The 12629-nt window shown below is 47.3% G+C and overlaps 4 protein-coding genes across 4 annotated transcripts; 2 read left to right on the forward strand and 2 right to left on the reverse strand.

Annotated features, from left to right (window-relative positions):
- Positions 1-258: 258 nt before the first annotated feature.
- Positions 259-1161, reverse strand: FPRO_14899 (uncharacterized protein; the record flags this gene model as incomplete). Its single annotated transcript, XM_031224909.1, has 2 exons — positions 259-443; positions 507-1161. 2 exons carry the CDS (start codon positions 1159-1161, stop codon positions 259-261), a joined length of 840 nt encoding a protein of 279 aa, XP_031090121.1.
- Positions 1162-2483: 1322 nt separating this feature from the next.
- On the forward strand, positions 2484-4000 carry FPRO_14898 (uncharacterized protein; the record flags this gene model as incomplete). The annotated part of the gene is made up of 3 exons (XM_031224910.1): positions 2484-3361; positions 3422-3797; positions 3851-4000. The coding sequence occupies 3 exons, from the start codon at positions 2484-2486 to the stop codon at positions 3998-4000; spliced, it is 1404 nt and encodes a 467-aa protein (XP_031090122.1).
- A 3983-nt stretch (positions 4001-7983) lies between these two features.
- FPRO_14897 (uncharacterized protein) lies at positions 7984-9788 on the forward strand (the record flags this gene model as incomplete). Its single annotated transcript, XM_031224911.1, has 7 exons — positions 7984-8214; positions 8273-8416; positions 8476-8555; positions 8638-8794; positions 8847-8961; positions 9029-9412; positions 9475-9788. 7 exons carry the CDS (start codon positions 7984-7986, stop codon positions 9786-9788), a joined length of 1425 nt encoding a protein of 474 aa, XP_031090123.1.
- Positions 9789-10170: 382 nt separating this feature from the next.
- On the reverse strand, positions 10171-10590 carry FPRO_14896 (uncharacterized protein; the record flags this gene model as incomplete). The annotated part of the gene is made up of 1 exon (XM_031224912.1): positions 10171-10590. One exon carries the CDS (start codon positions 10588-10590, stop codon positions 10171-10173), a length of 420 nt encoding a protein of 139 aa, XP_031090124.1.
- Positions 10591-12629: the final 2039 nt, after the last annotated feature.

Here is a 12629-nt window from a genome sequence, read left to right on the forward strand (position 1 = left end):
TAGTCTTCCCGTTCCAGCCGACGACGGAGATTCCACGAGTAGAGCCCATGATAGATCCATTCTACTCCAAACCCTCTTGGTAATGAATTGGAGGATGGCGATGTGGCACTAGAACGATCGACAAAGGCCGAGTGTTCCCGCGTGAACCTTTGCAGGCCCGTGGCTGATGGTAGAAGAAATCCGTTGCAGTCATAAGCATGTGAAGTTACTCCATTAGAAGAGTTGTCTGAGGAGCGAGTACAAGGCCGCCGTACCCAATTATCCAACGTACTTGTATTTCGTAACTGCGATGACGGCGTTGCAGGATGATGTCGCATGGCTTCGTCCCTGGGCTTCATCAGATCTACGTGATAACCGAGCAGAGCCTTGAGGTTGTGGAGTCGAGGATCTCACATCGCCCTGCAAAAACGCTGAGCCGGAAGCTACTGGTGATTCGACCGTATCTGGTAAGCCGCGTCAGTACCTCTATCAAGACAGAGCCACGCCTGGACTATAGGCCCACAAACTTTCTGCCAGACCATCGTCACTATCCCTCCTTATTGCCTCGCTGTCTGGCGACGTCGTGATGAGTAACTGCTGAACCTTATCAACTAAATCCTGCAGCTCTTCGTCTCGAGCTTCGAGCTGCGGAGAATTGGCTTCGCCCCTGTCAATGACCGCGTCGTAGCTATCTCCTGTATTGTCTTGTCCTTGTGATATAAGCTCGAGTTGTATTTGGGAGTCCTCGAATAACGGATTGTAGTTATCTTCGGGTGCATCATCTAAACTCGACCGTGTGGCCCGTGAATTCTCGTGATGGTTCCAGACAGGTGGATTCCACAACGTTGGTGCCGCTGTTGGGTCCGTGTCCGCCTCACCCGCACAAGTGGGCTCGGCTACTACATCTTGCTCTAAAGGTGTTGGTATGTTAAGATGCGGCTCTAGGTGGAGGCCAATAACGGGGTTCGTAGTCGATGGTAGAGCAGGTGGATGGGGTTGGTAATGATACACAAACTCCGCATTCTGCGATCCAACGGCGACGCGTTGGGAATCAACAGATTGTCCGTGTTGTCGTTGGTAGTATCGTTGCGATCGCGCGCGTTGCGAGGCGAGCCGCTCCTCTTCCGTCTGTGGCACTTTCCTCGGGGGACGGCCTCGGCGTTTTGGAGCGGGTTGGGACATCGTCTTTCATATAACTTGGCCGAAATGGTTGTTCTCGTAGGTCTTCGCGCGTTTTCCGAGTAATCAGTGACGCGACGCAATTGTTGCTTGCCGTCCCCTGCAGCAGCTGCTGTAGCCTGCATGGCAATCAAACCTTATTTTCGTTTCCGACGGTTACAGGTTCCATGATGAGTTACCAGTGTCACAGCGTAAACTGGTCTGCGTAGGTCAAGTGGTAAGAAACGGTTTCTTGCAACATCAATTTGCTCAAAGACCTTATAAGTAAGAAGGGAAAACTGAGAGCAAGGCATCGTTTGTTAGTGGTTATCTGGTTTTCGGTCCGCTGCATATTTGATGATGCTGTTGTAAGGAAAAAGTGTATAGTGCGCATCTCTTGTGACTGATATTACTTGGGTATGATTGTGCATTTATTATTATTATATACCATACTGATATCGTGTGTATTAATATGTCGTGGAGCTGGTATGCTGAATTATCAGACCGTTGCATCAAAGAATCATGGTTGTAAAGCTATCTATTCTAGTGGTTCGCTTTTCGCGCTAAACCTAATTGAATTAAATGTGAGCCAAGACTTCCAGGCCGATTTCGCGCTAAACCCAATTGAATTAAATGTGAGCCAAGACTTCTAGGTGGAGCATCACGACCATCAACATCATTTCCATCATTACATCGTAAAACTCTATAAGTAATTCCAGAAAATAGCTATTAAGTCCAGGAAACCTTTAATGAGCTTTAAATGGTCTACTTGAGGTTATGGGTATAAGATATCATCGTATTCCGAGAAAAGTGTACCCTGAACTCACGAATTTTTTGGCTAACCTTTACCCCCATATCCATGAGTAACCAGCCTCTTCAAGGCATGGGAAATAATGCCTGAAGGCGATGTCAAGAGCTCGCGAAGCTCAGTGTCGTTGAGGACACTCGTCACGAAGAAAGGTCAACTCTCTGAATCGCTTTCTTCTAGCAGCTGTTAGGGTCCCGCCAGTCCCAAAGTTGCTTTTGTTGCCATTTTGGCCTGTAAAAACTTTCTGCCTTAGCAGAACGCTAACAGCGGATGCCAAGGAAAAGTTTTTACAGGAGAGAGTTGTGAAAGCGAAAATAAACATGTTGAGTTCCAATGGTGCAGGGTAGATTGCCTAGTCAAAATATCGCTTGAATCACCCCGCCAACCAAGCCATAAACAAATTACGCGCACGAAATAATAGCGGGGCATTCTTTTACTGTCAGAATTACTGCTTTGTTTATTGTTAACTTGTCATCCGCATCAACATCAATGTCGGCGTAGCAAAAGTAATTGCATTCCACGCATTGTGATAGCACTCATGGAATTCAACTTACTCATCCATCATGTTGTGCATTGGCTTGATCATCTCCCTTTTGAACAACCCACGCCAGACATTTCGAAAGCCAGCCAAGCTTGCGCCCTCAAACGACGACGATCTCTTAAACTCAGCGAGCCCCGAAAACGTCGTTATCCCGTATCACCTCCAAGGTCAAGAAACGAGAACTCTCAAGATCCAACGTCATCAGAGATGCTACCGTCGACACCCGGAAAGAAACGGGCTCATGGCGACGACACAAATCTCGACAATGAACAAACCCCTCGAGCTGAAACCATAAGCACAAGCAGGCATCCATTGGATAATCCTCCAGATCTTGGCTTGAGAAGCAATGCTTCGAGTTTTGCTTCGCGAAGTGATGCCTCCGTGTCACGCGACAGCAAACGCTCAAAACGGTCACAGTCACCGACCAAACTATTTCCTATGTACGGGCCAGAGGGCCAAAGATTAATTAGAGACGCACTCAGCACCACAGCACCGCGACAGGCCTTGCCTTCGTCCCTTTCTGAATTAATCCAAGATATCAATGATATATCCAGAGGCTTCAGCATTATTCCGCAAAGCATGAAGGCTGCTCTAGATCAGCATCTCAAGAACACCGCGCCACTTGATCGACTGCACGGCTTTATGTTCTTTGAAGATACCAATAGTATCAAGGACCTTGATGAATCACTTGACTGGGCGTCAGCTAGGGAAGTCCTTCGTCGTGCTTTGCGCATCGCTGATCGGTCTGGCCAATGCTCCCAGATGCTTAGCGACGAGTCGGCGTGGAACAACATGGTGCATACTCCTCTGCTCGAACTGTTTGCTCGCGATATGTACAGCTGTACAAATCAAGAACTTCTTGACTTCATATCTTGGTATGTTTAAGCTGGGACTTCATCCATACCTCATCCACCACTGACCTTGGAACCCTGCAGCACGACGACAAACGTCGACTCAGCATATCATAGATTCCCCGACACAGCAAGCCGGGTTGACTACGTCCTACGTTTCATACCAGAACGTGATCCTACCTTCCATGCCCCATCTGACGTTATGGCGCCCTGCTTCAATTGGACGTCCGACAGACTGCTGCAACAGTACCCACTCGCCTTTAGCATCGAAACTAAGCGTTACGGTGGTAACACGGCAAAAGGGGAGCAGCAGATGGGGATTTGGCATGCCGCTCAGTGGGAGTTTTTAATATCCAGGACTGGCTCAGTGGCCACAAATAAGCTCGAATTCTTACCAGGCGTTGTGGTACAGGGTCATATTTGGTCGCTTGTTATCACGACGAGGTCCCAAGCTATAACGGTATGTGGAGATGATTACGTTCAAACGAATATGGTGCTAATTTGTTGGGACAGACTGTTCTTTGCAGCGTTGAGTTTGGAAATACCAGCTCTGTTATTGGCGTGCTCCAAGTCATCGCTGGTCTGCGACGTCTGCGAAAATGGTCTCTTGAAATCTTATGGCCGTGGTATAAAGAGAATCTACCTGGACTTTGTCAGCTCTGACTATTTCACACTCAGTTTGACCCTCCCTGACCTTAGGCTAGCCCGGAAACAACCAGGTCGGATCCGTGTAACGACAGAAGACGAGGTCAAATGATTCGCTGAGCTTGTAGAGCTAGGCGCCGCTTGACTTCCCACGGTCGACTCAAATCTATCCGAGCTGGACGAGCTGGACGAGCTGGCCACTGCAATCGTGAATCTCCTTACACCGGCGCCGCGGCTGCCTTCCGGGCCATCAAAAGACCCTCTCCTACCTAAGAATGAAGACAAAATCTCTAAGTCTTATCAGCTCCGCCAATGGGTATTGTGAGCCTAGAACCATGTACTTGGCTCGGAATTCATTGAAGCACTCGAATTGCCCAGCGTCCGGCCGTTGTGGGAGATAGAGAAGAATAAGGCGGGAAATATAGGGGCTTTGCGAGATTAAGATATTAATTGGCAAAACATACATATTTTTAGTTTTTAGAGCTCTATGGGCGGTGGCCTACTGGGCGTAATAGATCTATCTGTTTGTCTGACTACTAAGTAGGGTCACTATAATTAAGGTTGGCTCATTGTAAAATCGGCCTATGATGATTGGTTATTTCTCTGTGCGCAATGTACTCAGGATGGGTGGCACGGATCACCACGCCTTGAAACGGGCCCAGTTCCGCGATTTTGTAAACGTGACCCGAATAGGAACGGGGCCTGTTACAAGTTTTCGAAATCCATGTCGAATTCCGTAGGTTTAATTGGTCTAAAAGTCGTAATGGACCCCATTACTAGCTAGAATACTAGTGTAGGGGCTCTGAGAATAGGGAGAAATAGATAAGTATCTTCAATAGATGCAAAATGACGAAGAAACCGATGGCTGGACGCCTGATCCGGATGGCAGTTACTAAACATCAATGGCACACTTTATCAAAATAACATTGCATACGTAGACTAACAACAAAACATAGGCTCCTAGATCACTGGATAATAACCATGAATTCCTTGGGCCCTCCGCATTCGCGTATTGGCATTGGGAAAACCCAGCGGGAAAACCAATGTCGAGGGCTAACGATAGTAGCTCATTCACTAATAACTCTGGTATCAACATTATGCATTTCCCGGGGGAATCGGCAACTGGGCGAAGAACAGTTCTCCCATGCGCAGCGATGCCCATTAAGGCAATCTGGATTACTGCACACCAACCCAGTCGGGCAGGGAGACAGTCGAGCAATAGCCCGCATGGCCGCCTTTTGTGCTTGGCTGAGTATTCTGTCGTGATCATGCTGGCAATTTCCATGCATCTTTTGATAGGGGCATGTCCCGAGTAGATGGAAATAGTTGCAAAGCTTGCGGCTCTTCAGATCATTGAAATCTTGACTCGAATAAGTGAGTTGTGAGTCCACCCGTTGACCCTGGCTGTTTCGCAAGATCCCTACAGACACCAACCCTCTGGGTAATACTGAAACATGGTGTGCTGGAGGGACTGGTGCTGGTGTAGACGGGGCTCTGGAAGCAGCGTTTGCGTAGTTGGCCGAAGGAGAGGTTGGAGGCGTAGTACGAAACGAAACCCTACGCTTAATATTGGGCAATTTCTGGCTTCGGAAGACTGTGTCGAAGAGAGCCGTGTGGAACTTATCCTTAAAATCAGCTAGTTCCTGAGCCCAAGGTGGCCCTTCGATCAGGCATATGCGCCTACGGACTACCTCATCTTGGAGGTACTTTCCGAGAAGACGGGCATATACGCTATCTGCCGAAGCGCCGAAAAAGATCTTCCGACAGTGAACGTCGGCCAGGTGATATTGGAAAGATGCTGTATACTAGATTAGGGACCAAAACGAACCTATTCAAAATCGAATAACACAAGCTCACCTTTCACCTTTTCGTCTGCACATTCTTTTCCATTGCCAGCATCCACGTAATCACACAAGGTGTCGCCCATATTAAAGCCACTCACAAAGGCTTCTAGGGAATCTGGAGCTGGCAAGATGCTTGTATCTTTGTACGTCTTGGCCAATCCTTTCAGATTAGCATATACACGAACAATCACTTGAAGATGATGAGGCATACTAGGGTCGAAGGACTTAAGTTCCCCTTCGACAGCCTACTTCAAAATGCTGGCCGTTCTCTCACCCCCCTCCAGACCGTCTCGAACGAGGTCATCTCTAAACTATATCCATTAAGCCATAAAATCCTGAAATATTCAAGTTAGACCTACCGGCATACAGTCACCATCAATAATAACCAAAACAAACGTGTGGCGATCCCGTTACAGCACAGTTAGCCTACAAATTCGAAACACTTATAGAAGACGATACGGTCGACCTTTTCCAGCTGTAACTCACGAAGTTGTTCCTCAAGCTCTTCAACACGCTCACGAGTCAATTTAATTGCATCTTTCTTATCGCGAAGTTCTGCGTTGGCATCCAACAGAAGGTCAGATTGCGAATCAACGTGGTTGAACAAACTCTAGAGTACAGAAGTGAGCAGAGCAAGCAGGGCGAGGCTTTCCTAAAACATACCGTAATTAGTGAGCCAGACGACTTACCTAAAGGAAGGGTTACACAGCATACGGTTGCCGAATGGTCGAGGGACACGTTGTGATCAATGGGCCACCGCTGAGCTTGGCAAATCGAATATTAGAAGGCTTCTGCCTTGATCTAATGCGTATTTAGGTAGAAGCAGCTACATAGTGGAATCGGATCGTATCATTTGATCACAAATGTCATGCAATATAAGTGGAGGCTACCTGTGGCCATATGGGCCCTTAGAAGGCATTCGTGCTATTACCAACCCAATATCAATCTGCCTCTCCAGATGACATGCTCAGGAACTGAGCGTGATCGGGGCCAGTATTGACGAATGACAGTGCGACAGACGACATGCAGTAGGGCACACTTTCCTTTCGGACCACTTGCGGGTGAGCATATGACCACGAAAACTCAGGCCGGAGAGCTACAAGCTAGGGATGGGTGGTCAGACGTAGGCTTGCCTACCGTAAAGCAAAATTAAATATCTGTGCGCAGAGTTGCCACGGTTAGCTGCATTGCAATATGTCCCTCTGTCATTCGCCAATGCTGATGCCGTGTCACACTCAGTTTCTGTGGAGCGCTGCCCTCAAATCAAACAAATCAAATCCGGGGTCATATTTGAGATATTTGATAGCCCGTGATGCTGGATTTATTTTTGAAATATTTATTTAAATATTTCAAGTATTTCAAATCTGACCATTTGTGCTCTTAGCTCATCTCTCCTAGCCACTATTAGGCCCAACTTCACCGCACCCCTGGCCCAGTCATCGAGGCATTGTAGCTGTCAGCGTCGTCAACTTGAACCGAGTTGCCAATTTCGTCACTAAGCGGAGAAGTGCAAAGGCGACGGGTGGGGGGAGAAGTAAACAGGCTGCCAACGACGGTGAAGAGGGGAAATATTAGGAAGCTATTCTCCATTATTCTATAATAAAAGCTGACTTAAAGCTAATCAGCAAAAACGTACGATAGTTCATTCTTTTGTATTTATCGTCATTTACGATAATACTGAGATTCAAAGTGAAAAATGCAATAGCGGCAAATAGTCCCCTCTGGATAACATTTGGATAACAAAGGATAATCATAAGATGAAGTAGCAAGAAAGCAGAAGGTCCAACGAGTCTGGCATACCTAGGCGTTCAGCTATGCTATTAACCGAGATTCTGGTAAAACAAAAGAAGTAAATGCAGCAGAACGCCTCAAACCGCCTACCGGGTCATATTCAGTAACAAAACAAGTGTAATCATCAGTGGCTTCGTTTATCCAATGAGATCTATTTTTCCAGGCCACCCTCATGTAGGACCTTGCATTTTCAACCCCAGCCTGCATGGCCAGCATTTTTCACCGTCCAATCAGCCAGTTGGTGGGAGGCCTCAATTCTTAAAATGGCCGCAAGTTTGGGTTCTCTTTTGCCTTATGATAAGTGACAAAACGACGCAATCGAGACCATGTAAGTTCCCAAGCTTATTACCCGCAATCAAGACCAAAATGGGACCATCAAATGATAAAAGTCTTGCCAAGTCCACTGCTTTGCACGCCATAGACTGGCTAGATGAACATGACGACACGGATGGCTACCATTTCAAAATCTGTGAGCCTCGCATTAATGACGACAGCGAATATCAGCATGACTTGGCGTTCTATCTACGTAACATTTCACACCTGGTAGCTCTAGACGAATTCAGGCTAACGACTGAGGATAGCACACGCATCGTAAAGGTATATAAGGTCCCCAAATAGCAGTTACATTAGTCAATGGCTTAACATAGCTTAATAGGTACGACTTCGACTTTCCGCAGTTGCGGTTCAACAAAACATGACTTTGGAGGCTGCTATCCGAACCCTCTGCAAGTCCATGATGACTGCCGGGCCAGAAGGTGGACAAATCTTTGTCAAAAGTCTGACGCGAAGATCCATCTGGGGCATCATACCAATTTCTGAAGTCTTTCGAGCTTACTGGACAGCTTCCTTCTTTAACAAGATTCTTACAGAAGACCCCGCGAATTTTCGAGTTTGGCGGAGGACATCATAACAGAAAGCCGGCCCTATCTGTGCCCTACGTGAGTCTTGCTACATTATTCATGCCCTTCAGAGTTCGTTTATTCTGTATTACCTGTTCTTGAACTGACATAGACTCTGGAGATTTATGGTTTTCGCATTTACGGCCTTAGCCGGACTACATGATTGCTTCCACCTTATGCAACATTTTTATGATATTGACCTGGAAGAGACATTTAATCTTCAAGATTTTATTAAGGAAGTCCTCCCGACCGTTAGGATTGTACTCACGTTCTTCTCTGTATGAAACACCTGTCAGCTGATGTAGATCATTAATCACTAACTTCCTCAAGCAAAGGACGTCAGCAGGTGAGTCTTTGGATGAGGAGAGGGCAAAGTTCAACTATTGCATCCAGCACTTCACCCGGAGCTACGATGGGGTCCTAGACCGCTTTGGAAGAGTTCAATGTTGGTAATTTCATGCATTAGAATGAACTTCCGCTGACTAGCTTGTTTAACCTAATAGCACCTACAGGGCATATGTCGCTTCGAGATATAGGCTGGATGTACTTGGTGTGCAATAGCCTTTGCAAAATGTCAAATGCGGCTTCAAGTGTCCTAGTTCTGAGAAGAGACCTTCTTAATGAACTCATGGGTGCCTCAACCCAAACGCAGAACGATGCGATCAAAGGCGGTGTAGTCGCCCTGGGGTCCCTCTGGGTTAGCGCTTCTAAATTTTCTGCCATTGTGGCTGCTGGCTCCGTTACTGCTGCTGCTACTGCTGCTGGCGTTTCGACTGCCGTCGCCCTTGCTGTGCCTATTATAGCATGTGGTGTTGTATTCAGGAGTGCGATATGGGCTTGTGATAGTCAGGGAAAGAACAGAGAGCTTACTTCTCAGAGCAACAAGTTCCAAGCAGGTATGAGATCGCTTTCTTTATGATTAGACCTCGCAGTTATTAACTGAGTGGGATTGCAACAGTCTTCAATATTACCACTGTAACCTGGACGAGCATCTACCATATGCGCCTTGCCTTGGAATGGTTCCGTCTTCATGAAGGGGAAGATCCTTCGGCTCTCCAATTCCCTAACCCAGCGGTTCAAGGGGTGTGGCAAACATTTATAGACAGCTATAATACCGTCACTCGTGGTAACAATGTGGGCAGTTTCGGTGTAGAGCGATTGCTTTCTATCTGGATAAATGAGCAAGTGCGCTTGTTGAGAGAACATAGGCAAGCACTCACCACTACATTAGCATCCTCATATGGTTGGGCAGATCATACCGAATTCAGTTAACTTATACATCTCATCTCTACGAGCCGAATGTCTTGAACAGACAGAGCCATCTGGAAGTTTGCTATTTGTTGCGAGACTATCGTATCGCAGCGCGTTATAACTGACGCAACGTAGCGGACTGAGATTGTGGGCAGTGTCAAGTAAGCTTACAAAAAATCTATCTAACTGATCGCCTCGCAAACTGACTCTTCGCCCTTAAGTTTTCACCATAGAACCACAACATAACAGGCGCTGGCCATCCAATAACAACCGCCAGTCCAGCGAGCAACGTTCCTCCCTATCTATACCCCAAAGTATCATACATATCTGCCGCAAACAACAGAAATCCAAAACCCGCCAAACTTCTCGCCACCGTCGCAGCCGCCACTGCTGAAGCCGCGTATCACGCGTACGAATCAACCAAGTACCCCTGTATGCACTGATACCCCATGGCAAGTCCTGTGGTGTAGATGAACGCACCAACGTTGGGCCCCATCCAATGCGTCCTCTTCTCTGCAGTCCAGGAGTATATCAGCAAGCCTATAGGCACTAGGATCGCGCCGGGTACCATCATTGGGACACGGAACTCGGGGCGCCCTGGTAGGCCTTCCTTGCAGCGCCGAAGCTTCAGGGCTTTGTAGATGCGATCTTGCGAGCGAGCGCAGATGTGTGTGCCGAGAAAGAGCCCTAGGGCGAGGGAGATGTAGTTCAGCCCTTGATAGCCGGGGGTTTCGTGGTAAACCTTTGCGAATAGACCCGAGAAGGTACTTAAGAAGACGTACATGGTCCCGTAGAGATAGGTTATATAGGCAACAAGGAACATGACGATAGACTAGGTAAAGAGAAGGCGAAATAGACAAGTTAAGGCGATCCTAAGTGTCCTTATGAATGTCCTGTCTGGCTGGCTACATACGGTGTATAGCTCCGTGTTGCCTGTCTCTTTAATCCAATGCTGTTTCCTCCTCTCAAGTATCACTGGCGCATATGTTTCTTTCAGAAATAGCAGAGCAGCGACTTAAACAAAGCCGCATGCAATGGTCGTGGAGTAGAATACCTAACGCCAGGTCGTCCTCTCTGCCACCCACCCTCCAGCTATAGGTCCAAGAGCTGGTCCAAGCAGAGGAGCCACAGAGTACACAGAGATAGCCCTTCCTCGCTCCTCCGGTTAAAACATATCAGAGATGACTCTGCCCCCAACAGCCAATGGAGCAGAACCCCCGAGGCCTGCCAAAAAGCGGAAGGCGATCATGCTGCTCTTGTTATGAGATAAGGCACAGCCAAGGTTAAAGCAAAGGAACCATAGATTAGAGGTTTATAGGATAATAACCCGGCCTCGAAGCTCGGACATTAGGCCCTAGAAGAGTGGACCGACAGCGTAGGCGGCTACGAAGATAGAGAGGGTGAGAGCGAGTTCGGGAAATGTGGTTATATGAAGAGATTCGCCGATAGAGGGGAGTGCCGGCGCGATCATGGTGGATGTGAGAGGCGAGATGAATGTGAATAAGGAGGCTAAAAGATGTTACTTATACTGCATGAAGTTTAAGGTACTGGTTAGTGCTTGGCGGAAAGACCTCCTCAAGGGGCTTCAAATTCTCAAAGGCAGCAGAACCGAGTTTGTGCTTCCTCATCGGCGACGTGCTGGGGCTAACAAAACTGTCAATAGAGGCATGTATGCTAACATTTCTAGCATACAGCAATCCGATACTCAGAAAGAAAGGCAAAAGGGTATATAGGGTTAGAGGGACCTAGCTCCCGCACAGATATGAGCGCCATGGCCTGATGAATCAGTTCTAAAAGGACTTAATAATAATTATTGGCTATATTTCGATTTCACACTTATAGCGACAGGTGCTAATAAACTGGAGCCAGTACTTGACGTGCTCCTCTTAAAGTGTTGCCTTGCCTAAACGTGTACTCAAGCACCCAACAGATATCCAAGTCAAGCTGACTTGGCTGCAATGTGACAGTAGCATCAGTGTACGTCGCGAGGCCTGTCATATTGATAAAGCTGAGACGGTAGCAAGAGGATCGGATATCCTCTATGAAGTCACATTTAGCCACGAACAGAGACAGAGCTTGATCGCTATTCCCTTCCTATTGACATAACTGAAATGCTAGGAGTACTGATCAGAGTTGCATAACGGAAATGGTTCAGAGTGAGTAGTGGAGTTCTTCATGGGATTGGCCACAATAGCAATCCACTTGCAGGGTTGTAACGGAACGTACCGTGCAATGGTTGAGTCTTGGGTAAAACCTCCGAAAAAGGGAAAGAAAGTAGAAAGACATGCGGAATACGGATCTAAGATGTCTGAAAGCAATGAAAAGGATTAAATTACATTTTCATTTATTGCATACGAAATTTGTCAGGGGTGGATTTATCGCGGAGTTGTAGACTTTCAAGCGGCCATTTAAATGCTAGTAACATCCAGGCCTCGCGCGTCCTATATAAGAAGGCCGAGATTGTGCAAGCCGTCAAGGCGTTACGGCGCTACTCTATTCATCGAAATCACCCTGCCCCAGAGATCACATGGACTGACCTTGGCAGTTGACGACTGATTGTAGCTCCATTAATTACCTGGGATCTATATCAATATTACGAGTAGCAGTAAATCACATCAGCTATGAATTGTGTACAGTCTGACGAAACAAGACATCTTCCCATTGGCTAAAATAGCCATAGCGACTCAAGGCCACGACAAACCAGGATCTTAGTTCATCGCACAGCTGTGTCTGCTCTTCAAGTGACTCCACATTGCTTCATCGGAATCGAAACTGCGATGATCTTTCAGCTCTGTGCGGCAATCAAAGCAGTACCAGTAGTGCCCATGTGCATCCATTTGTCCGAGGCGCCCAGGACGCCTG

Source organism: Fusarium proliferatum (assembly GCF_900067095.1).
Source record: "Fusarium proliferatum ET1 genome assembly, contig: FPRO_scaffold018, whole genome shotgun sequence".
In the NCBI taxonomy this organism is placed as follows: domain Eukaryota; kingdom Fungi; phylum Ascomycota; class Sordariomycetes; order Hypocreales; family Nectriaceae; genus Fusarium; species Fusarium proliferatum.